The sequence below is a fragment of the Capricornis sumatraensis genome, chromosome 3 (assembly GCF_032405125.1).
Source record: "Capricornis sumatraensis isolate serow.1 chromosome 3, serow.2, whole genome shotgun sequence".
Lineage (NCBI taxonomy): Eukaryota > Metazoa > Chordata > Mammalia > Artiodactyla > Bovidae > Capricornis > Capricornis sumatraensis.
The window spans coordinates 138,198,341-138,225,887 of record NC_091071.1 but is presented as its reverse complement, the minus strand read 5'-3'; the positions used below and the strand labels follow the sequence as shown (position 1 = coordinate 138,225,887).

The 27,547-nt window shown below is 37.6% G+C and overlaps 1 protein-coding gene across 4 annotated transcripts in view; it reads right to left on the bottom strand.

The window, feature by feature from the left end:
* The window catches only part of PARD3B (par-3 family cell polarity regulator beta), a 1,140,922-nt gene that overhangs the window by 211,126 nt on the left and 902,249 nt on the right, over positions 1 to 27,547 (bottom strand). For all 4 annotated transcript variants that reach the window (XM_068967371.1, XM_068967374.1, XM_068967373.1 and 1 more), the window contains one exon: positions 18,605 to 18,715. In XM_068967371.1, coding sequence (XP_068823472.1) covers positions 18,605 to 18,715 — 111 coding nt within the window. The remainder of the gene's footprint in view (positions 1 to 18,604; positions 18,716 to 27,547) is intronic.

The window sequence follows — 27,547 nt, the reverse complement described above, 5'->3', positions numbered from 1 at the left end:
AATTATGGTTTTAATGAGTGAAATTTACATTTATATTTCTGTCTTAAGATCTTCATGGGAGGCAGCATCCCCCACACAGCTCCACGGAAGCAAGGCCTTTTTCTGAGTAAGCCAGCAGTGGCTGATGGATACCGTTATCACTGCTGTTTCTGAAATGGAGAGGCAGGAGGTCTGGAGAAGAAGCCAGAAGGCCTGGGCTTGAAACCAAGCTCTTCCACTTGCAAATTTTGTGACCATGGGCCAAGGTGGCGGGGGTGTGGGGAGGCCTTTTGTCCTCCTAGTTGGTTTCTCCAGTTTTTCAGAACTGTAACAAAAGTTCAATTTGCTCTCCCTTTTGATGATGGTGTTATATTATCATATATTCATATGTAGCATATAGACCCATATTCAAATAGATAGTAGGTAACCCACTTATCAGCAGAAGTATTTTGGCAATAACTTCCAGACTAATAAAATAATTTTTCATAGTTAAAATATGTGAAGAAATTTTGTATTTTTGTGCAGACTGGGTCTTCAGTAATACCAACTTATTATCCCTAGTTATCTGGCTGACTCAACTAACTGCTGTTTTCCCAGAAAGTTTTGCCATAGACTTTTTGGCTGCCTCCTTTCTCAGTTTTAAAGGAAGAAACTATAATAGAAGTCCCTAACTGCTTGGAAATTCCCTTAGATTTCAAATAATTTTTTTTCCCTGAGTTTTAAATTCCTCTCCAGTTAGCAGCAAAAATATCATATATTATTGATGGGATTAAGAATTTAAAATTTTAAAAGTCTTTTTCAATTTGCTGCACAGTTAAGTTGTACTTTGTAACTGATTTTAATGATTTCATTGCAAGTGTCCAGAAATATTGTATGATAAAGAAAGTCTGCTCTGTTGTCCCAGCTATATAACACAATTTTTTCATGGCTGCCTTCTCTGTGATCATATAAGTATTTTTATATCCCATTACAGTGTTTATCATAGTTTAGCTTTATTGTGATTAGCTGTGTATTGGTCTTTCAGTTCAGTTGCTCAGTCGTGTCCGACTCTTTGCGATCCCATGAATAGCAGCACGCCAGGCCTCCCTGTCTATCACCAGCTCCCAGAGTTCACTCAAACTCATGTCCTCAGTTCAAAAGCATCAATTCTTCGGCATTCAGCTTTCTTCACAGTCCAACTCTCACATCCATACATGACTACTGGAAAAATCATAGTCTTGACTAGACGGGCCTTTGTTGGCAAAGTAATGTCTCTGCTTTTCAATATACTATCTAGGTTGATCATAACTTTCCTTCCAAGGAGTAAGCGTCTTTTAATTTCATGGCTGCAGTCACCATCTGCAGTGATTTTGGAGCCCAAAAACATAAAGTCTGGCACTGTCTCCACTGTTTCCCCATCTATTTCCCATGAAGTGATGGGACCAGATGCCATGATCTTCGTTTTCTGAATGTTGAGCTTTAAGCCAACTTTATCAATCTCCTCTTTCACTTTCATCAAGAGGCTCTTTAGTTCTTCTTCACTTTCTGCCATAAGGGTGGTGTCATCTGCATATCTGAGGTTATTGATATTTCTCCCAGCAATCTTGATTCCAGCTTGTGTCTCATGATGTACTCTTCATAGAAGTTAAATAAGCAGGGTGACAATATACAGCCTTGACGTACTCCTTTTCCTATTTGGAACCAGTCTGTTGTTCCATGCCCAGTTCTAACTGTTGCTTCCTGACCTGCATACAAGTTTCTCAAGAGGCAGGTCAGGTGGTCTGGTATTCCCATCTCTTTCAGAATTTTCCACAGTTTATTGTGATCCACACAGTCAAAGGCTTTGGCATAGTCAATAAAGCAAAAATAGATGTTTTTCTGGAACTTTCTTGCTTTACTCATGATCCAGCAGATGTTGGCAATTTGATCTCTGGTTCTTGTGCCTAGTTAATCTCATATTCAACGGCCTAAGGTTTATCTTAGATATATCAAAGGTATATCTTGAGAAAAAAGATCTAGGGACATAAAAATAGGTTGTGAATTCTAGGAAATGACTGAAAATATTAAAATTCATCAATATACAAATCTCTGTCACATCTAAAATCTCTCTTTTAGAACTCAAACTGGGAACTGTTCAACTGAAATGTCCAACTAAAGTTAATCTTTCATATGAGAATTATGAAAAATAAAAAAGGGAAAAGGTAAAAAGTGAATAGAAGATGGTAAGGATTAGCAATGGTTTATCGGGTTAGAAAAAACATGCTCTTAGATATGAAAATGCCCAGGAAGTAGGTGGGACTCACAGGGACCTCAGTGGAGGGCCCATGGAGAAGGCCAGCCTCTAGCATACATCCTGTCTGAATGGTACCTAGAGACTGTTGACCAAGAACAGATTCAGAAATATTTCTGCACTTCAATAAAAGGTAAAGTGGGTTGGCTTGATCATCTAAGGAAGGTTGAAGCATATGGGGATCAAGCTGGAAGGCCGTGAAGAATTGGTGCAGAGATGTGCTCAATAAACTCTGTATGAGGTGGGACACATCATCTTTCATATATAAAGATGACATGCTTGATGGTCCTCTCAGGTGTTCCCTTAGCTTGAACGCCTTTCTCTAAGAGAATACATTTTTAGATGTTCACCTGTGATTGGAGATATATTTTTGGGCTACCTCTAAGAACTGCAAGTTGCCTGATGATAAAGATCCCCTCTTGATCCATGTAAAAAATTAATGAGTCATTAGATCCTATTACAGTACTTGGATCCCAATGAGTGCTTAACTGAGTACTTAATGCCTCAATGGTTCATAAAGGGATATGGTTTTTATAATATTGCCCTTATTAGCACATTGCCTTTTCTATTTGAGCCAAACAGCTCTCTGCATTGAAACAAATTAACAAATCTCCCTGCATGGTGCGCTCACCTGCAGGCCAGGCCTTCAGTAGCATTTCAGGGATAAAGTGTAAGGGTGAGAGTGTTATTTTTCCCACAGAGTGTTCCATTCCCTCTATGACATTTTTTCTTGTTTCCTTTCAACACCTCCTCCTCCTTCCAACTAACCAATTCTCTTCATGGTATCCTTTTATACAGTATGTGAACTGATGGTGTGCAACAATTCATTTAACCTGAAAACTGCTACTTTTCCAATCAGTCAAGGAATGATTAGTAAATGCTTGATATGGGGTTGAGAAGCAAACTACCCTACCGGGCACTCTGAAACCTGAATGTGATTTACTTACCTATGTAACTATCACACACACACACACAATTATAGATGGTCTCACAAACCAGTAAAACTTCCAGCCATCTAAGCGCTCTTAATACCAGAAAGATCCTTTCAGATGCCACAAAGGAATAAAATAAAACATAAGCACTTCTGAGCTAGTCTATGTCTGATAGTTTCTCATATTCCTTTAGATGAAAAAATTCCTTTCTTACATTATCTGATTATAAGGCAATGCAAAAATGACTGTGTAAACAGAATCATAAACATGTCTACATAGTTTTGTATGTTTTCAAATGTTCCACAAAAGTTGAAAAAACATACTACCCATTTTATTTTTAATTTGTGATACTTGGAGATTTTCCTCAATTTCCCCTCTTTAATTGGCATGCTGTTAGTAAAATGTGTTCCTTTTTCCTGCTTCGAAGCAAAACCTCTAAGTATATCTTTGGGAACTTTAATTTCCAACTTGATTCACACACCATATTGGTTTATTATGTAACTTAAAAAAATTCTTTGAACTTAAGCGGAGCCAAGCTTATGTAAACTACAGTAGTGTGAACCGCAGTAATTGATATCTGCAGGAGGTTATTTCAGATTGATCAATGAAGGCTGCATGACTAGCTCGAGAAGAGTCCATTTATTTCCTCTGAATAGCTTTCATTTGATAATATGAATTGGTCATTGATATTAGGCATCCACTTTTATCTTAAGTCACATACATATTTGAGGCAGGGAATATTTTAGCATAATGTCAGTTTTCTTGGCATTGAATTTTTGTTTGCTGGTAAAAAGAATTAGGCTTCTTCAAGAATTGACAGCCCATTTCTTAACACTTTGCAAAATGTTCTCGTTCAATTTAATGTTGCTTTGTCAGGACTTACTTGTTCATCCTTTGAAATTGGTGAGGTAAATACATAATTATTGTGAAAAGAATTGATTGTTAAAACCTTAAAAAATTACTAAAGCTAGTTTTTAATCTTCTGTGTAAAATAATATAAGAACATACTCAATCTGGGTTTAATAATGTCCAAAGAAGCCAACTGTAATACTGAACCATCTGTTAAAGCTATGATCTTGTTTTTCCAAAGTAGAATATTTAATGGTCATTGCAGGATTTTTTTTTAATATGCATTTATGTGACTGTTACAAAATGCGGCTCTGAAATTTAAAAGCCCAAACTAGTAAATTATCCTCTTTTGGCTTTCTTATTATATCCACTATAAGAAGATTAAAAACATATGAATTATAGTATGCATTTTCTTGACTTGGAGATTTTTTTTCTTTAAACAAAGTCAACCCACTAAAATATCCTTTGATTCTCATTCAGTTAAAAATGTTATATTTTTTGCAAAGATATATTATTTGATTTGAAAATATGTTTAAGTGCCTAGAATATATATTTTTAGCACTTGAAACTTTCTCTGGCTATCACAACTTCTATTAGAGACCATGAAACACTTAAGGATTATTGAACAAATATCAATTATGTCTATCTCTTCAGTGTCAATCTGAATTGGAAATGTGCCATCTTTTACATCTTCACTAATAGAATTTTTAATTAGCTGTTGATACTGTCAATACTAGAGTTGAGTATTATTCTTTTAAAAGATGATTTGTCTAAGCAACTCCTTTACCACTTGTTTTTTTTTAAAACTGGTGCTTATTATTATAATCAGAATAATTTTTAAACAGAGCACTATAGTTTCAAAAATAGGCAGGAATTTTTGGCAAGATATTTTAATACATAGTATTTCCCATGATTACTAGAAGTTTATCCATTTTTAAAAATTACATAAATAACTTATTTTAAACCTGATATTATTTTATACTTTAAAGTTAACCAGGACTTTACTAAATACCTTCTTTTTACTGAGATGTAAGGAAAGGAAATAAGCACAAGTTATAATCTACACATCAAGAGAACTAGGGTCTAGGCAAGAAGGAAAGATATGAAACTGCAGGAGAATATATAAGAAAGAATTATTTTATAAGCCAAACTCTAATTTAATGGTGATATGGACTCCTAATTCCAGACTAGGAATTTAGTAATGCTGTCTCCCTGAGTGAGTGGCTATCTGGCATCTGGTATATTACAAATGACTGTTGCTATTTTTCATGATCCTCTATTTCCATTATAGTTTTTATGCTTGCCCCTGAAATACAATCTGCACTGAGAATTCTGATTGAATCGGCTCAACATGCAGCACAAGAAAGATCCTCCTGTGATAGAGAATAAGCCAAGGGCAGTGTGTCTCATCTATACAATCAAATCTCCTTTACCCCATAAAGGCAAATCTTTCCTTTTAAAAGGTTGAAATGAATGGTACTTAAAAATAATTTCAACTGGTTAAATTTAAGCCAACTAAAGAGAATAGGGGCAAAGCCCATTAAAAGGAAAACAAAAACAACAACAAACAAACCAACTCCCTAGACCCATGATATCGCCATTTGTTTGTGAAATGGATGAATTTCAGTCACTTTAAGGTCTTGTCTCAGGATCTGGTTCAGTGACAAGGAAACAGGTGTTGATATTCCTGACGGGCTGGTCACTATGTGTCAACGATCCATCTTCACCATTATACTACCGGTTACAACTAATCTCATGCTTCTGGATACTACTGCATAGCCCAGGGGAAAGACTTCTCTTTTTTAAACTTATATAGTTTTGTCAACCATTGATTTAGCCCATTCTGCCTCTTGGTTCCATTCTAGCAGTTACTCACTTGAAAAATAAAATTCGTGCAGCCTTATATTTGTTCCTTCATTCATTCATCCATTATTCAACAACTGTGTACTGAGTACCTACTTGCGAAACGTAGTGTATTAGATGCTGAGAGAAAAAGAAATATAATTATAATGTGGTTCTTGCCTTAAGGAAATTACACACTAGTAATGGAGAGAAGGTATGTTTGTAATCACAGACATCTACAATTCAATGGAGCAAAATAACAATAATAATAACAATGTGTATTTATCCTGTGCCAAGCACTGCTTTGGATGCTTTAAGCATTTGATCTTACGTAAATTTCATAGGAACTCTGAAGGCTAGGTATTATTTCTCCTTTTAAAAAAGTTTTCAAATGAGTGAGTTAGGCTCAGAAGATGTCAGCAAAACATGCACAATCACACAGCTAGTGCACAGAATAATTGGGCTTCAAATCCAACATTATTTGATATTAATGTCCATTCTCTTTCAAATAAACAGTCTCTAAGGAAAATGGTAAGTTTGCCATTTATTGAACATCTCTATGCTTGGCACTATTCTGAATACTTCACTTTTATGTCTCAATCAGTCCTCACAACAATATTATGATATTACAATGGTTATCTACCCATTTTATAGATAAAGAAAATGAAGGTTAGCAAAATTAAGTAACTTGGTCAAGTTATTTAGTGGAAGAATTTTCTTTTATCTTAGGTAGTTTGGGAAGGTATAATGGAAGAAGTGGGATTTCAATGAATTTCCATGATTCTGACCAACTGAGGCAGGATGAAGGGGTTCTGGGCAAATGAAATGGTACTAGGAATGGCACAGAGACTTGAAAAAAAACGAGGATTCCAGATTGGCTGAGTACATGGGTCACGAGAGCTGGAGTGGAGATTCTGACAAGAAAGCGAGGCTCTAGTCAGATACATTAGGTCACACTGTTGGGACTGTGTGCAGTAGGGAAGAGAGAGCCATTGAAAGTTTGGAGAGAAGAATGACTTTGATCAAAGCTATTATTACTGATTCACTCTTCTCCAGCCTGCCATAGTTAACAAGCTCTGTTTACAGAAATCATGATTTTACAAATTATTATTTGTTAAGTTCCTCCAAGAACATGTTTACAGCTTCTATCTAAACAGCCAATTGTTATTATTGTTAAAAAAAAAAAAAAAGAAAAGCCCCTTTAAGTGACCTCTAGAGGAGCAGACTTTTGTGCCATAGCTCAAACCACTTCTATCTTCTTAACTTACAATACTAAAATCAAACAAAGGGCATAGAGTAGAAGGTGGCTGGAGTCTGGACCTGGGAAAGGGGTCAGGTTCCTTTGGACACCAACCTGAAGTTAATTCAGGTGCACTGCAAAGTCATTAAGTAATTAAACTACAGAGCAAAGACAGATGGGTGGGAGATGGTGAACAAGGAAGAAAAGGACACTCTCATTCCATTTCTACCAACTGAATTTGAAATATTAGCAGACCTGAATTATTTCTCCTTTAATATAATCAATTTAACAGAAATGCAAATGTTGTGAATTTAATGTTGTGAGGATGTTGTGAATTTAATGACTGTGGTTACAAGTGTTTTCTGCAGTCACATACCCTGTGAACTTGAGAGGCTGGCAGTCACCCATGCCATTTGTACCCCTCCTGTCTGAATTTGTTTCTATGACTGCCAAGCACTGGTTGCAGCCAGCACTCCCTCAACACCCCCGCCCCGCTGCCATGCTGCCATCTTATGCCAAGCACACTGTGCTTGAGGAGCAACTTCCAACTGGTGATCGATAAAAAACGAGGAGAAGCCTCTTGAATGGGGGGATCTGGCATGACTCCCGGCTAGGCAAAGTCTGCGTTCAAGTTGGCCTTCTTCATCATGATAGTATCCAACTCAGCAACTTTCACAGATGGTGCATCTCAGAGCATTCTGGGCTCCCAAAGGATACTAAACAGATTACCTGGGATCTTTAATCCCCAGAGGTGGTCGGAAAATAACACTGAGCACCTAGAGTGAACCAACTCCTTGCTTCATAAATAAAACTTTTCAGAACAATCTGAAAGCCAGATTTGTCATTTAACAGATGAGAACACAGGGGCCTGAGGCGGTTAAGTAGCTTGACAGTGTGCTCATGCAAAGTCAGGTCTTTAACCCAGATCTGACACACTGTAATCTTTCTACTTGGCCACATGCCTACCCTGGGCCACCACCCAGGTCTCTTGGCCCCAAACATACTATAAACAACACCTGGGAAACAGTTTTAAGATACATATCCTTGGGCCCAACCACAAAGGTACTGAATGTCTACAGCATATTTCTATCTATATCTATACCTATCTGAAGTGAAGTGAAGTTGCTCAGTTGTGTCCAACTCTTTGCGACCCCATGGACTGTAGCCTACCAGGCTCCTCCCTCCATGGGATTCTCCAGGCAAGAGTACTGGAGCGGGTTGCCATTTCCTTCTCCAGGGGATCTTCCCGACCCAGGGATCAAACCCTGGTCTCCAGCATTCCAGGCAGATGCTTTAACCTCTGAGCCACAAGGGAAGCCTACTTAACCTAACTATCAATTTGTCCAAAACAGGGTTTGTCAACCTTAGCACAATTGACATCTTGGGCTGGGTAAGTTTTTACTGTAAGGGAGTCGTCCTCTGCATGGCAGGATGGTGAGGAATATCCTTGTTCTCTTGTGGCTCAGCAGGTAAAGAATCTGCCTGCAATACAGGAGACCTGGGTTCGATCCCTAGTTTGGAAAGATTCCCTGGAGAAGGTAAAGGCTACCCACTCCAGTATTCTGGCCTGGAGAATTCCATGGACTGTATAGTCCATAGGGTCACTAGGAGTCAGACACGACTGAGTGACTTTCACTTTCACTTTCAGGTGCCAGCAGCACTCCCCCTAGGGTGACAACTAAAATGTCTTCAGGCATAGTCACATGACCTCTGGGGGGGAAAACTGCTCCTGGCTGAAAACTACTAATGCAAAAAAACTGCCAAGGAAATTTGGAAAAATTGTATTCAGAGTTCATTGTTTATGAATTACATGCTTAGGATATGTGTATGTGCTCAGCCTCTCAGTTCTGTCTGAATGTGCCTACCAGGCTCCTCTAACTATGGAATTTTCCAGGAAGAATCCTAGATTGGGTTGCTATTTCCTTCTCCAGGGGATGTTCCCAACCCAGGGATCAAACCCGTGTCTCTTGCATTTCCTGCAGTGGCAGGTGGATTCTTTACCACTAGCACCACCTGGGAAGCCCCCACACATAATGAGTATGAGATGGGAAAAAAGCAGATCTGGAAGACAACAGGTTGAGTATCCTTTCAACTTACAGTATTACCAACCTATTGGAACAATAACTAATCTTGGCCTCTCGAGTGTATGTGTTGTCATGGAAGTTTTCCAAAGCAGGATACAACATAGTGTATGTTCAAACGAAGATGAGATACTTAGAAATTCAGAAAATATTGTTGGATTTACAACAATTTGATTTGTATACATTTTTAAGAGCATTTTTAGCAAATTAAGTTTACACTGACCAGCTCCAGAATAGTCCACAGTAAATATTCTGGATTCTCTTAACTTTCACTTACTGAAATTTCCTTCTTTGAAGGGACTTAGCAGTTAAAAAGCATTTTATCCATGCTTTTTTCAGGCCTTAAAGAATTATTATTGCCATTTCATCATGGTAATAAAAAGAGGGACTTTGAAGATACATGCTCAAAAGTTGTTTATATAAGTTATGAAAACAATTGAAAAAACGGGTATTTCTAAGTTCTCATGACCAAAGGCCTTCTATAGCTGCTCAAAGCTTTCACAGAAAATTCTCAAATTTTGCCTCTGCTGTCCATAACCTCCACTGAACCAAATATATCTGTATCTGGCATAAAATCCAGGGAATTACCAAGATTTGGTGATTACATGGCATATATTTTTGTGTGTATATTAAAACCAAATATCCGGATCAACAGAATTTAGAACTTCTTTCCAAGATCTATCAGATCAGATATTCTGAACATTTCTATGGGATCACTGTAGGTAGTTTAATAAATTCCTTTTCAGAATGTATTTAAATATCACTATAACCAAATACAATAATATAATATGTCACTCCAGGATATTTGAATATAAGAGTATCTTTAAAAAACACTTTTTGAAAGAGCTGGTGTACTTTAATCTTAGAAGTTTGTCTAAATGACTATTGGAAACCATGCCAGTCAAGTGATTCATTTTATGTATTAATCCAGCTCAGCTGACAAGTAGTTGCTAATACAGCACTTCTAACATTGATTCAAGTCCCATAAAAGGATTTTGGCTCATAAAAATGCTGGCATGGCATAAGGATGTAGATGTTTCCATCTCTTGTCTCTAGGAATATAGTCATGGGCCAAATTTTGCTGGTGACCACAAGCATTTCTGGGAAGATACTACTACTACTACTAAGTTGCTTCAGTCATGTCCGACTCTGTGTGATCCCATAGACGGCAGCCCACCAGGCTCCCCCGTGCCTGGGATTCTCCAGGCAAGAACACTGGAAGATAGGTGTTATGAAGATCAAATAAACATACAGCTGCTAAAACTACCTACATCCCCCTGTATCTCATACCTCATTTCTCTAAATAAGAGACATCTTGAAAGAAGGGTGGTGAGGATGTAGCCACTTTGCCCGGTATTTGGCCTAGTGCTGGCTCTTGCTCTCTCTGGTGTGCACAGTCTGATTTTACTTATTATTCTAGGAAAAAAGGCCACCTTTACCCTAACACTTGCATCAATAGTAATTACTGGGATACAGCAAATCTCCTTTCATTTATTGAGATGGTTAGTACTATGAAAAACAGAAATCTGATAGCTTCTTTCTGTCAGCATAAAACGAGAACGTGACCTTGTCCTGAGAAACACCGTCTAGTAATAGTTTTCATAACTTCCATGCAGCGATGATCTAATAAGAATCTAAAAGTAATTAACTGGATCTCTTTTAGCCAACCAAAACCTTATTCAAAGACACATTTTTATCAGGATTTGAAGGGAACCATAAATTGGGGCATTCTGAAAAACTGGGATCTAATCCAGTCCACGATCTGATCAGGGTTCAGTGGTAATAATAAATTGGGACTATTAAAACTGGGAATCATTCCAACACTTTATTTTGCCCACACCACAGGACCTAAAATTCTATGGCAAAAGACAGAGATATTCAGAGAGGAGTAAAACCAGGCTGAATTAATCATTTGTATGTAATCATGCCAAAACATGGGTGTTTTCAACAGTTTAAATAGTGCAGAAGTTTAAGTTCAGTAAATAATTAATTATAGACAGTCTCTTGGCAAAGTAAAGAAATCAACCTTCTGGTTCCTTGAATAAAATATGCACTCTTTTAAGGAAATAATAATGACAAAATCCTATCAACTCAATTGCTGCTCTATGTACTCAGGAGTGTAATGCTTACGTAGGTTACAACATATAATATTAACTCAAAATATACTTTTTCTTTCTTCCTTAGAATACAATAAGCATCTTTATTTTTCAGTATGCACAAATGTTGGATAAACCCTAGCTTATTCTGGTTCTCATTTCAATTTCCAGTAACATAAAAATCTCCCATAATTAAATAAAATGCTGAGAGGTTGGGAATAGATTTTCACCCACTTGTATTCTCAAACTCTAAACGGTTTCTGAATGTTTTTACTTCTCTAAGATGCATTTCGTTTATGTAGGGAACTTGCAGCTGCATAATTAAATCTTGGCTTGCCAAATATCAAAAACACATGTATCGATTTAAACGAAGGGAACAGGCCACAAGCAGCTCAGCTGATAAGGCAAGGGAGAAGTCTCAGCTCTTGGAAGGCTTCCTAAAGGAAAGAAAACTAAGAACCTTGAATTCAGACACTGAAACAGATTAACTTTCCTAAATCTTAGCTTCACTCTCACTTAGACATTCCATTCAGGCCAGTTGTTGAAAACAAGAGCCATATGTTTCCATACTTCTCTATGCTGAAGCTAAAGAGGTTGCCACTTTCCCCCCTCATCTCATTTATTCTAAGATTATAATAAGAGCTACAAAAATAACGTCTCACTAACACAGTAAATAAGCTCCCTTGCAAAATAAACTCTGACATGGTATAAGAGTAATAGAGGATTTTAGAGTGCAACTTCATTCCTTGCCGTCTCCTCCCCAATTGCAGTAAGAAGTTTCATTTTGGAAAATTTAATTCAGGATTAGTAATATGGGATTTTTTGTTCTCAACTAACTTATTAATTTATTTTAAAATTTTACTTATTTTCAAATGAAGGATAATTACAATATTGTAATGGTTTCTGCCATGGATCAACCATAGGAATATGTATGTCCCCTCCCTTGTGAGTCTCCCTCCCACCTCTCACCCCATACCACCCCTTTAGGTTGTCACAGAGCCCCAGTGTGAGCTCCCTGAGTCACACAGTAGATTCCCAAGAGTCAGTACTACGGGATTTTAATGAAAGACAGCCTTTAGTCAATGGAGATTTCTCCTCCCAGTACAACAGTCTTAAATAAATGAGGAGAACATATTTTTCTTTAACTTAAATCTCCACCCGATTTTTGAGAAGGTATTAACAATACAAGTCCAGCATGCATGTTAGGTACTTTTTAGGCTGGAGAATCTGTTTAATTTCAAACTCTGCAGAAGGTTACAAATTCAAAGTCTTAAGTATCAAACAACAGCAACAAAAGCACATGGTTTACTGACCTGCTAAAATCATCTCTTGCTTTTAGCTCACCATACTAATTTACATAATCTGAACGTTTGGAAAATGCTAATTTAATTTAGCTTGATAAAGAATTCTAGGAGAAATAATCTTTGAATATAATATTGGATTCATCCTTCTAGCAATGGACATAAGCATTTGGAACTAATGTCTTATTATGGCCAGTCTCACTGGAGCATGAACAAAAATGATGAGTTTATTTAAAACAGGGCTTCACTGCCATGGATTGTTTGACTTGTGTCAAGAGGGGACACATGATCAGCTCAGGAAATCGAATAGGAGACTAAGAAAATCCTAACATGCAATTAGGAGCAAGAAACTTGGGCTTTTACATTCAAATAAAAATAGTGCACATACTGCCATATGTACATAGCCAATTCACAAAAGGCCACTGTAGGGAGTGTAAAGTCAATGCTTCTGTACTCATCTGTTTATAAATTTCTCAGACCCTGAGATCTGGGAGAGACCACAGAGATCATCTAAGGACATGAGCAGCATTAATGACACACAAGAGTTTTGATGGTATGTGGCTTGATGTATTTAACTATATTAATTTACATGGTTTTGCATTTATGTAACTTTTTATTTAATTAAATGTATACAGATACAAATAAGACAATGAAGATAATATATCAATGACTAAAGCTTATGAAAGTGATTCCAGTCCAGTCCTTTCCTGGTGCACTCATCCTTTCTCAGTGCAATCATCATTAGATATTTCCAGTGTCAATACACTTGCCGCTGCATAAGACACTCTAATTTGTCAGGATGTTTTCCCCTCTATTAAGTTGATGGCTACCTCTCTAAAAATAATTCCTCATTAGAATCTTCAAGAAAATAAATGAATAAATGAATAAGTAGAGAGAGAGAGAATGGAAAGAGAATGGAGGCTATAAAATACATCTAATTCCTCTTTTATGTTAATGATCTTTAATCATGTGACGTCAACTACGTCTGAACCTGCAGGCTGTGCGTTCCCAGATCCTTCCATATTTTTCAAAAGACATGGATTTCATACTGCCATTTTCTGTGTGTGAGAGAGGCTTAGGGTATTCCAGGTGTGATCTGAGCAGTGTAGAACAGAAATTATTGTTTCTTCCTTCACTTTCGTACATGAATTTCTGTAGCCTAGGCTGGATTAAGTTTCTGGCAGGCATATCCCCATACTGACTCTTGCAAAGCTTACCCTCAACTAAAACCATCAGGCAAACTTTTCATATATTCGGTATTAAGTCAAACCTTCTACATCCTGTGTTTGTACAGCTCATTTTTGGACCTAAACACAAGACTTTACATTTATTCCTATTAAGTTCCTTTATATTTGATTTAGTCCATTGTTCCAGATGATTCTGTCATCGGACACATTGTCAACCCCTGCAGCTTTCTGGAATTTAAAATCTGATCAATAGGTACCATCACTGATGCCAATGCTCAGCAAGTCAGAGTTAAAAATAAATTTTTAGGGAAACTTTTTTCTTGTGAGCTTATATTGTTGGAATTCTGCTGCTGCTGCTAAGTTACTTCAGTCGTGTCTGACTCTGTGTGACCCCATAGAAAGCAGTCCACCAGGCTCTACCGTCCCTGGGATTCTCCAGGCAAGAACACTGGAGTAGATTGCCATTTTCTTCTCCAGTGCATGAAAGTGAAAAGTCAAAGTGAAGTTGCTCAGTTGTGTCTGACTCTTCGCAACCCCATGGACTACAGCCTACCAGGCTTCTCTGTCCACGGGATTTTCCAGGCAAGAGTACTGGAGTGGGTTTCCATTGCATTCTCTGATGTTGTTGGAACATTCCCTAGCAATCTTTGGGTGTAGTTTCTCAAATAGCTAATAATCCTCTAGGCTTACGTGATCTAGTGTATATCTCTCTGTATTAGCCACAGATTGTGAGACAATGCAATACTAATGTCCAGGAGAGTATCACTACTCTTTCTGGAGTAGAAACGGGTTTTCAGCCTCCACACCATTGACAGTTTGAGTTAGATAACTAATCATTTGAGGATGGGAACTGTCTTACGGTTGTACGATATGTAGCCATATTCTGGGCTTCTACCCAGTACATGGCAGTAGCAACTCACTCCCCACAGCCCCCTCCAAAGCTTTGGCAATCAACAATGTCTCAAGATACAGCCAAATGTTCCTTGGGAAGCAAATTTCCATCCTTCATACCCCTCCTCCAAAGAACTGAGAATCACTGTTCTAGGCTCTTTAATCTAATAATTCAATCCACCAGTTATAGGTTTTTGACCTTTTGATAGCTACAACTGAGTTTCCCTTGTGGCTCAGACAGTAAAGACTCTGCCTGAAATGCAGGAGACCCAGGTTCAGTCCCTGGGTTGGGAAGATCCCCTGCAGAAGGAAATGGCAACCCACTCCAGTATTCTTGCCTGGAAAATCCCATGGATGGAGGGGCCTGGCAGGCTACAATCCATGGGGTCACAAAGAGTTGGACACTATTGAGCGACTTCAATTTCACTTACAGTTCTAGCTGTGAATAAGATATTCATATATATCACCAACACAGTTCCATATTAGGAGCTAGATACACAGGCAAATTAAAACAAGATATGGAAATCATAAGAAAAACAGTGAGAGGAATGGAGAAGGATGACATAACCCTAAAGTTTAGAGTTGATTAGTTTAGATTAACCATTGGTTCAAATAGTTACAAGGAAATTGAACCTTCAAATTATATGATTTAAGAGGTAATCTATGAGGACTTTGTACCTGGATGCTCACCAAGGTATGAACACTGAAAACATGGAAACAGTCTGTGCATTTCAAGATAAAAGAGGATAAATATATTTTGATATATTGATCTCACAGGATATTAGGCAGTCATCAAGATGACATAATTTCAAAACATTAATGACATTGGGAAATGCTCAACATAATAGGAACTCTGTGGAAAAAGTAAAATATATATGGTATGAATACCAAGTTTTCAAATAAAAAAATATATAGTAAAAAGATCATGAATTATTAACAGTGGTTATGGAAGTATGATAGAATTTTGCCCGATTTTAACAATTAATGTCTTAATAAACTTATTGTCTTTGTAAGTTTTGTGTGCATGGGGGTGTGGGTGGGGAAAGTGATCCATATTCTCTTAGGTGAATGAGCACTGACAAGTGTTCCTCTCTGTTTGCATAAAGCATGCGAGTGAGGTAGGATGCCTCAGAGAGGGTGTGTAAGAAAGACGGCAACATTTTTAGACTGAGTTATTCAATCCTCTTGAGAAAAAAAAATCTGTATATCATTTTTTATAGAATGAGAAGAGCTTAATCTAACGTTCCAGCCAAATCCTGTCCCCCAAACTCAGTGTTTCTCAGACTGCTAAAGAATTGCATTGAGCATAAATATTAAACCTAGATTCCTGGCCTCTAACTCGCAAGATTCTGATTCTGTAAATCTGGTGTGTCAGGAATTCTCATTTTTTCCACAAGCTCCCCAAGTGATTCATTCTGATTCAGGTGTCCCATGGGCCAATCTGAGAAACATAGCTATCTATAAGAAGTCACATGTTTTGATTTGGATGATTGTTTTTTTTTTTTCGCTCTATTTTTGATAATTTCTTCCTGCTATACACTAAATAGAATTGGTATAGACCCTCAAGGGTGTGTTAGCCAACTGGCTCTTTGAGAAAACAAACCCAATTTACCATCATTTGCCAATTTCTGTGGTGTAAACATTTCCACCATGAACAATTTCAAGCTACCAATGGTTTAACAAGAAGCTCGCATAATTCTTGAAAGCTTAGTAACTGTCTTTCACAAATTGGTGCAGGCTGGTTTAAGCAATGTACAGTATATATTTTACTTAAACTCTTTGAAAAAGGGATATGTTAGTAAAAAGTTATTTTATCTATGACAGCTAGGATGAAGCAAGTAAGCAGTTGGATGGCTTAAATCTTCTTTACATAATAAATTTCAAATGTATTAGGAAAAACTGAACTTTGTAAACTTGAATACACTATTTCCTATTTTATTGTATATTTTTCCTGTGGCCAGGCCATGATGAGTGATACATTTGCTGAGTTCTTTAGGAGTTGTGAATTGGTTTCCTATGGATGATAGAGAGCCAAGAAATGGGACTCCAGGGTTGAGAGTGATGCCAAATGTTCAGCCTTCACCTTTGCCCTTTATGGTCTTCAGGCCCTGAGCTGTTGAAATGTCCTTGGTCATCAATTCTATAGCACCCAACCATAAAATCAACTTCTCCTACTTCTTCCCCTCATAAATGATTGAGACAATGTTGTCTCTAGGAAACCCATATCAGATGTGTTTTATGTGTTCATGTGCGGGAAGTGGACTAAGTGGGGGCTAATAGTATAGCTCTTTAAATATTTTGACCAGACATATTTTAAGAAAATTGGACCTGAAACCTATATAACCAGCTGAGGTGAATTTACGGTCCTGCATTTAAGAATGAAACTCCCTCAGGCACCTGTTTCCTAAAGGCAAAACCAGAAAGGAAATGAACTTTTGCTTAAAGACAACTCACCTTATTTTATGAGTTATCAATTTTCTATCTGGCACAGGATTCCCTAGCTACTAAGAGGAACACCCCTCTTCAACCCCAAGCCAGTACTGAGCTGCAAAAAATGTAAAGTCTGCATTCTAGAAAATAGCTTAGTTTCCTGAAGATGAGGAAAGAATGTGGTGCTTCAGTAAGTGAAATCAGGGGAGCAGCAAAGATCTACAATGGGGACTCACCACACAGGTGTCTTTGCCAATAAACACATTAAAATCTTAGCCTGAATTACATTTTACATTACAGGATTACTGAATCTTGGATTATGATGGAAAATTCATGTTTCTTCTCTTTGGGGCAACTCTGACATGTGAATAGTCAACAACAATGGAAAGTACTTGATTTCCTTTTATCTGCTCCACTGACCCTGAAACTGAGCTTATCAACCTCTCAAAAATGAGAAAGGGCTAAATAGCACTTTTTTCTTGCTATTGATAAAGTGAGCCTTCTCAATGGGAATAGACCACAAGATAGGGGTCAAAGGTTAACAGTTGGTACTCTTAGCATGCGCTGCACTAGAAAATACAATGAATAAGAAGTATGATTTTCTTAGTACACATGCTAGAAAATGAAAATAAGTACAAGTACAGACTTCTTAAAAACTGCAACAACTATAGGCAAGGAAAAAAGTTGCACAAGTCTGATGTCATGCATGATCAAGTCAGTATCAAATACTTAGTTGCAGAATAATTTCAGTCTTTCTCCAAGCTTCATCTAGTTGTGAACGCAAAGAATTTTCAGGAGAAGTATGAATATTCAATTACATATTTCAAAGTCAGACATTTATACATCTACTTCGGGTAAGTGCCAGAGTTAACATCAAAGATATGTGAAGGACTTCTTGTCTAAATGGAACATTAAGCTCCTTAAAAAGGAGAATTCAGCCCTTGCAAACTGTCATTGTTTCAGTAAATGAAACCGACCCTTTCACAGATGGGCAACATACTTTGTAACTTGCTGATGGCATAATAAAAGACACTGGCTTTTTAAAAATGAAGGGAATGTACTTTTCAAATTATAGTACCCAAATGGGTTTAACAAACTAAAATTAAGAAGGCATTCAACAGCTTGACAAAAATTAGGAACAGACTATGGAAATTTGATAGCTCTAAACATCAATATTCAAATGACTTAAAAAAAAACCCCAAAACCTCCTTGTTTAAACCATGTTTAAACCATAGGGAACATATGCATTTATAGAGTCAAAACTAGGGGTAGCACATTTTGGAATTATAAGTACCAATAAAATAAAAACTTGAAGTCAATTTCTTCTCAAAATATAATAAAAATTCCCCAGAAAGGCAGATTTCATTTATATTGGGTATCTCTCCTTTTGCATCAGTCAACCCTTATGCATTTTAAAATCAGATTTCTCCAGTTGACTGATACAATAACCAAATTAAACACAGACCATGCACAAAAATAAAACAAGAGGCTTAGCATTTCTACTCACCTCTCACGTTCTTCTTTCATTTTTTCCAGTTCCTCTTCTCTCAGGCCACTCTGCTTCAGAGGACCTTTTTGCTCTGCCTTTCCACCCTTATCATCTTTCTTCTTCCCAAATCTAATGAAACATGGAGAAGATGATTGTTAATGATAAGCATGTTCTTTCTGTGGTAAGTTGTAGATATTTATGAGATGAACTCATTAAAGTACAATTCTTTAAGCAATAAAAAATCATTTCGCATACAATGGAAGTAAAAATAAGGTACTTAGAGCAGAAAAATAATACAGTTACTGAAGTCCCCTCCCACTTCTCTCTTCCTTCTTTCCTTCTTTCTTTCTATTTGGCTACTGATTGTACAATCTGTACAAAATCATGTCATTAAAGACTAAAAATTTCAAACAATTAATTCAGTGGTGATTAAAAGAATTGAAAAGTTGTCATTAATATATAGCTAAAACCTAATCGATCTCTTAAAGAGGCCTCCAGACTTTCAGGTGGCATTGGCATTGAAGATTAAACTCATGAGGTTATATAGTGATGGTGCTGATAAAGGACTTTACCAAACAAATAGTTCAATGTTCTAACCTTACAAATGAAGAACCAAAACCTCAGAGAGCCCTTGTTCCTTAAACAAACCCAAGTTCAAGGCAGGGCTGGGATTAGCATGTGGGTCACCTCCTACACTGCATATATGTCTTCAGGCTACACTCACTCTCCATGTAGCCACATGATGCCCAATTCAGCCCTGAGTCAGCGTGCTCTGAACACTTCTTGGTGCTGGGCATTTGTGTAGTTAACTGGCCAGTGGTAATTTTACTTTCTGCCCCAGCTTTTTTTTTTTTTTTTTTTGCCCCAGCTTTAATGAGATAATTGACACATAACATTGTGTAAGTTTACAATGTATTGATTTGGTATATATTAATTTAAAAAGAATTACAGCCAAAATATTAGCTACACCCTATATCCTGTCACATAGTTAGCTTTTCTTTTTTGTTGTGAGAACATTTAAGATCTGCTTTCTCAGCAACCTTTAACTGCCTGATACACTACTATCAGCTATAATCACCACGCTGTACATTAGATCCCCAAACTTGCTAATCTTACACCTGGAAGTCTGTTCCCTTTGGCAACATTTACTCATCTCCCAACCCCTGATAACCACTATTTTACTTATTTCTCTGAGTTTTGATTTTTTTAGATTCCACATATAAGTGACATCATATAGCTGTCCTTCTTTCTCTTATTTCACTTAGTATAATGCCCTCAAGATTCATCCAAGTTGTCACAAATGGTAGGATTTCCTTTCTCATGACTAAATAATATTCCATTGTGTGTTTGTATAAATACATACAACCATATGTGTGTGTGTGTGTATCAAGCCTATCTTCTTTATCCATTCATCTGTTGATGAACACTTAGATTGTTTCTGTATCTTGCCTATCATGAATAATGCTGCAACAAATTTAGGAGTACCGATATCTCTGAGAGATCCTAATTTCAATTCTTTTGGATATATATCTAAAAGTGAGATTGCTGAATTATATGATAGTTCTAGTTTTAATTTCTTGAGGAACCATTCATTGTTTTCAATAGTGGCTGTACTAATTTACACTCCAAACAAGAGTACACTAGAGTTCCCTGCAACTATGGTAGAAGAATTGGTGTTTCCTTAGCATTTTTTTGAAAATGAAACTGCAAATTTTAAATTAAAAAAACCAGCTACAATTAATTATTGGTCTTTTATATTCTTAAAAGACAGGCATTTTTCCTGATAGATATTTTCTTTGGAAGCAGTCTCCCATAGCTTTGGTATTAACACACATGAAAAATGAAAATGACCTGATGCTCTGCTGAGAACCAGGATAAAAGTCATTCTATTATGCACAGACTTCAGCTAAGATAAAGACTCATCTTAAATCTAGGGGAATCCCAGTTGTCCCTTGTTTCTTACTACATAGCTACAAAGTTTAACTCTGTGAGTATGCATTCATATCTTTAGCTTACTCATCCTATCTATGTATCTATGTATCCATCCATCCTTCCAGCTATATACCCTGAGGATACTTTTCAAATTACACACATGCTTGGCTGACTGCCCCTCCCCCACTCCCATCCTTGTGCCCCAGCCTTTTAACACATTCATAGAGAGTCAGAATCTCCTCACAGGAGTATCTAAATCATAAACTTGTAAGAAACTCATTTCCTTCAGAATTTCATAGAAGTGGCCTCATATTTGTCTCTTTCTGGATTCTGTTTCAAACCAAAGCAGAGATGGTTGGTCAAGTGGCAGCTCTGAGTATAACACGTGGAAGATGGCACTGCTAACGTTCACAGTCACGGTGTTGCAGAAGCCTCTTCCAGCCTTGACCCCTCTGTATACTTTCTCGCTATCATTTCAATTAGCACACTCTCTCTCATGAGTTTCCTGTCTCCGCACTGCCATCTCTGTCTCTGCTCCTACTGCAGTGCTTTTGCTACTTCCAGTCTAGTCTGAGCATTTGGGTTGGCTGACCATCAGCTTTAATTCCATCATTCCCGGCCTTATTTTTTTTGCTTCTTCCTCTTTCTTGCATCCTTTCCTGGATCTATTCCTCGTTCTCACTGAAGAAATGACCTGATCCCATTCATAGGAGTGAATAGAGAAGAGAGAAAAAATAGACAGGATATAAGAACATTAACTTTCAGATCATTCAGATTTGTTAATATATTCAGATCTCTCTTTAACCTACAAAGCAGGAATATCTAAATAATGTGTTTCCATGGATACATTCTTTGGGTTTTTGGATCCATGAAGAAGAGTCTTAGGGATCAACATTATTACTCTAAATTCCTTTATGTGAGAAGTTAGTACTTTAGTACATCACTTAGTAAAATAGTTTTCCCTCAAAATGTCACCAAATAAAGTAATATTGAAGCAAAAAAAAAAAAAAAAAACAATCAAAATTGTGGGGAGTGAGGGTAAAACAATGCCTCAGGAAGTTGATGAAGGCCAAGATCACCAAGATCTCTATAGATTATAGGCTTGCTTTTCTGCTACATCTCAAATATTTTCTTCTAAATTTTGAGGTTTTAAGATTTTCTGAGATGAAGGTAGTGTCATTTTTGAATGGTAAAACGAACTTATATCCTCAGTTCAGTTCAGTTCAGTCACTCAGTCATGTCCGACTCTTTGCAAACCCCATGAATCGCAGCACGCCAGGCCTCCCTGTCCATCACCAACTCCCAAAGTTCACTCAGATTCATGTCCATCGAGTCAGTGATGCCATCCAGCCATCTCATCCTCTGTCATCCCCTTCTCCTCCTGCCCCCAATCCCTCCCAGCATCAAAGTCTTTTCCAATGAGTCAACTCTTCACATGAAGTGGCCAAAGTACTGGAGTTTCAGCTTTAGCATCATTCCTTCCAAAGAAATCCCAGAGCTGATCTCCTTCAGAATGGACTGGTTGGATCTCCTTGCAATCCAAGGGACTCTCAAGAGTCTTCTCCAACACCACAGTTCAAAAGCATCAATTCTTTGGCGCTCAGCCTTCTTCACAGTCCAACTCTCACATACATACATGATGACTGGAAAAACCATAGCCTTGACTAGACGGACCTTAGTCAGCAAAATAATGTCTCTGCTTTTGAATATCCTATCTAGGTTGGTCATAACCCTAGTTGACTTTAATTTTTAGTATCACAACCAGTATATTATTTTTTCCTTCCTGTGGCTGAAGTATTCATTTGTACTGCACTTTGAGAACAGCTTATTATGCTTCCATTAGAGTGAGATATGTTTGATAAAGAAAAGGTTGAAAAAGTGAAAGTGTTAATTACTCAATCGTGTCCAACTCTGTGACCCCACAGACTGTATGTAGCCCACTAGGCTTCTGTGTCCATGTAATTTTCCAGGTAAGAATACTGGAGTGGGTAGCCATTCCCTTCTCCAGTGGATCTTCTCAATCCATGGATGAAACTTGGGTTTCCTGCATTGCAGGCAGATTCTTTACTGTTGGAGTGACCAAGTTAGTTGTAAGTAAATTCTGCCAAGCATTTTCTTCTAAGCAAGAACCATCAATAATATTCAACTCAACCAATTCTATAAATATTATAAATGTTTTGATTTAAAGTTCATGATCATTTATTAAAGTTTCTAGTAAGAAGAGCAGAAAGCTGTGAAATTTATTTCATTAAACAGAGAGAACAATTACCAATTATCTTATTTTGTAAAGTCTGGGTAGGTTCGAAAACAGAATTATAAGACAATAATCTTCAAAAGGGCTCCCACATTGTTAAGATGAGGAAATTGAGACTCAGAGAAGTTAATTGCCTTTTATTTATTAACACACTGAATTCTTCTTTCCAGTATAGCAGTCAGACAACTTAATTATCAGTGGTGGCAGTGGTGGTGGTGGGAGTTGGGAGAAAAGCATCAATTTAGTGAATTTTACAGGCCCTTGTTCTTTCATGCAGCCTCTTTTGGGGGTCATTTCCTATCCATTCTTACTTTCATTAACATAAAAAGAGAAGAGTTGGGGAGATTCAAATACATTGATTCATCTCTCCATTAGCTATTTTTGTGAGAAAAGTCATGCAGACCTTAAATGGTTGAAATGACTGCTTTGCATTCTAAGGTTTCAAATATCCACTGCATTCCAGGCCTCCATTATCTATTACCTAGGAAATTTGAGAGTTGGCCATTCTGGGCTAGGTGCCTTAAGGAAATTGCTTATAGGTCAACCTTGCTTTATATAAAAGATATTTTCCTGAAGAATTCTGTGCAAGCATATGGTTTTAATCAATGAAATCGTACTTTCCATGTACCTGGAAAGCCTGTTTAAAGAATCTTGTGATGGATCTTTTCGTAAAGTGGAAAAATCACCTTTCAACATACTCTTTATGTAAATTTAGATTTTCATGAATTATAAGTTTGCTTCAAACACCTGTTCTTGTTTATTTTTACAGAGAGGTTATATGAATCAGCTTCATGGAAGACTAGTTTGCTTGCTTTCTTCTTCTTTCATTCACGCATTTGTTTTAAAAAATATTTCTTAGGCATCTCTTTTGTGTCAGACATTGTCATAAGCACTGGATGTAGGCTGATATTTTATTGGGATACAAAAGCAGACACTGCCCTCATAAAATTACATTCTGATAGTGGAGACAGTCACCAAACAAGTATCAATATATAAGTTGTGAAAAGTGCTATGCAGGGAGTTAGGAGAGAGAGTAACAGGAAAGAGACCGGTTGGGGAGGTCTTTAATGAAGAAATGACATTAAAACCATAACAATAAGGGGGATAGATTTCAGACAAGCAGAGATAGGAGATAAGCCTGTGGATGAAGGAAGAGAACAGACAGACGAGCATGGACATGCAGAGGACATGACGAGCATGATGCCTGGTGCATTCTGAGCAGTGAAAGAAGGCCAGTCTCCAAAGCAAGGAGAAAAGAAAGGATCTTTGTATAAGATTTGGATGGAAAGAATGGCAAGGTCCTTGGAGTACAGGTCTGAGAGATGCCTAGAGTTTATTATAAGAATGACAGTAGATCATTTTTTAGTGATTCAAAGAACAGAGAAGCTAGTAAGGAAATTGGTTGATTTAAAGAATTGGTAGAGGAGCAACAGAGGAGTAATCAACTCATTTTAAGGAGAAGTGCTACGAAGTTATACACATTTAAAAAAATCATCCTGGTTGCTGAAGTAACAATGTACCATATAAAAGCAGGAAAGCTGCCTGGGAATGGCTATAGGAGTGTGGGTGAAAGATGATGGTGGCTTGGATGACTGGAGGCTGCTGAGAAGAGAAGACAGTGATTTGGAAATGATGGGCCAATGGAGAGACAATCAGAGGTTCACATCTAAGCAGTTATTTTAGTGCCTTTGGGAAATCCAGATGGAAAGGCTGAGGACAAGGACTGAGCTACGAGCACTTTAACATTTAAACGTTGGATCGTATACCAAGTGGACAGAACAAGCACACTGCGAGAGACAGGAAGAAAGTTAGGAAGATGTGGTGTAAGACATCTGAGAGAAGAGGGCTGGGAGGAGGAGGACATGGTCAACAGATGGGAATACTGTTGAGAAGTCCATGAGCTGACGACTTGAAAAGGTTCATTAGGTTTGGCAATCTGAAGCCAGTCATCACCCTGGCAAGGTTCGAGGGTGTGACGTGAGCAGAAACCAGATGGGAGTGATCTTAACAGTGAATGGCAGGTAAGTACAAAAGTGTGTCTCTGTGTGTACAACCATTTCGAGAGGTTTGGCTGGTAGGTGGTTTCTGGAAATGGGGTGAAATGTTGAAGATGGAGGTTTTCAATTTGGCTCCTCTCCGAAGACTTTTGTTGGCTGATAAGAAGAAACGCCAGAGAGTATTTATAGATGAAAGAGAGAAGAGAATACTGCCATTTTTTTCTTTTAGCATGACAAAATATACTTAACACAAATCTGCTAGTTGAATCATTTTTTAAGTAACTGGTCAGTGGCATTAAGCATATCCACACTGTTGTGCAACCATTAACCACCATCTCTCTCCGGAACATTTTCATCATCCCAAAGTGAAATTTTGTACCTATTCAATAGTAACTCCTCCTTTCTCCCTCCCCTAGCCTTTAGTAACCACTATTCTACTCTCTGCCTCTATGAATTTGTTCTTGGTACTTTATATAAATGTAATCAAACAATACTTGTCCCTTGGTTTCTGGCTTATTTCACTTAACAGTATGTCTTCAAGGTTCATTGATTTTGTAACATGTATCAGAATTTCCTTCTTTTTAAAAAGGCTGGAAAATATCCCATTGTATGTAGTGTACTGTATCTGTTTATCCATTATCTGTCACTGGACACTGGCGTTGTCTCACCATTTTCCTCTCCTGATTAATGTTGCTATGGATTTTGGTATAGGAGAGCAAAGTTCTTGATAATGGCAAGAAACTCAGAAAAAGTAGCAGCTAGGAGATAAAACTTCATAGAACTAATAAAAGGGAAGTGGAGGCGTTCCTGGGTAATTTATCAGTTAATGTGATGCAATACATATAAAAAAATGACTCCTATCCATAAAAAGAGATTTCTTGGTGTAAATTAATAAATCAAAGGAAATAGAATATCCAAGGTGGAAAAGAACCTCAGCGAGGGTTGTAGAAAAATACTGAAACAGACCTTACCTGGATTCCTGTTTTGCTTATGTAGGGAAGGGGTTTCCCTGATGGCTCAGTGGTAAAGAACCAGCCTGCAAGGCAGGAGACGTGGGTTCGATCCCTGGGTTGGGAAGATCCCCTGGAGGAGGGCATGGCAACCCACTACAGTATTCTTGCCTGGAGAATCCCATGGAGAGAGGAACCTGGCGGGCTACAGTCCATAGGGTCACAAAGATCAAACATGACTGAAGCAACCGAGTATGCAAGCATGCGTTACGTAGGGGAGTCCTAAATAACTATCTGGGGAAGCAGAATTTAATAATGGTTCATTCAGTCATTCAGACATTTACTGTGCAGCCATTACATACCATATGGGTTAGGCACATGGCATTCAACCATTAATAATGTGAGTCATTAGGTAGATCTCTAACTCCTCTATCCAACTAATTAAATAAGGTTCCAGCATCCTATTGGTTTCCACACCAGAAAGATTTTAACCTAATTCTTAGTATTGGTTCCCTAATTTCTCAGCAAATATTTTGTTTCTATTTCTTTCCTTGAGCTTTCTAGATAAAGATGACTTTCAAATCCTTCCCAGATTCCTATGCACCCTAATAATCCAAATTCACAAATTTATAGCTCTATCTCTGACTTTTTCTACCTCTAGTCTCATATTTCATTCACTTTTTCATTCTGCTAAGTTGTATGGGTCTACAATTTTCTTCCTTGATCCCACTGGGCAATTTATGTAGGTATCAGTGACCACTCTTCTTTCTCTTGGCACAGACTATATGAAAACAATCCTGAGCAATGGCTTAGGAGAACTAAAAAGTCAGGCAAGGGAAAGGTTCAGACACTCTTATTCCAAATTAGTGGTGAGCTATGAATCCAAGGAGAGGTGAAAGTTTGAAACCTAATATATTTTTCCCATAATTAAGAAATACCTTTGGATATCATTGATGCATTTGGAAAAGGCTATAAGACCCAGTCATCAATAATATTAAAAATCTGTGGAATGGAGTCAGATATGAAAATGCACAAACCTCACAGTCGTAGTATTTTCTGGACTCAGATAATGGTTCATTCTCCCTATAACTAGTATACTTTTAAATTATACATGATATTGCCTTATCATGGTGTTAATTATATAGCTTGAAAGAGCTCAAGCAAAATATGGGGGCAGAGAAGTTCATAGACCTTTGACTATGTCTCTATAGTTTACTCTGAAATTCACCCATAAAAGGTTTCTGTTGTCTGATATATTCCAAATTGGGTTCTGAATTAGCATATGCATATGCTTACGAAATTAACTTCTATGGATTCCAATCTCATATGATTTTTCTGCACTTCAACTATTGCTTCTAAAATGTATGTCACAAATGTCTTTACTTGTTTACCTTAGATGGTTCCCATCGTACCTAAGAATTAGTGAATCTGATAAAAATACAATGAAATTGAACAAATAGAGAGCTTCCTCCCTCTTTTGGGGGGTACCTAAGGGCATTACCTGCTGCTGCTGCTAAGTTGCTTCAGTAGTGTTCAACTCTGTGCAACCCCATAGACGGCAGCCTACCAGGCTCCCCCGTCCCTGGGATTCTCCAGGCAAGAACACTGGAGTGTGTTGCCATTTCCTTCTCCAATACATGAGAGTAAAAAGTGAAAGTGAAGTTGCTCAGTAGTGTCTGACTCTTTGCGACCCCATGGACTGCAGCCTACCAAGCTCCTCCGTCCATGGGATTTTCCAGGCAAGAGTACTGGTGTGGGGTGCCACTGCCGTCTCCGGATAAATCTACTACTTCCTTTGAAATCAACTTTTCCATCCCTCATCCCCCTT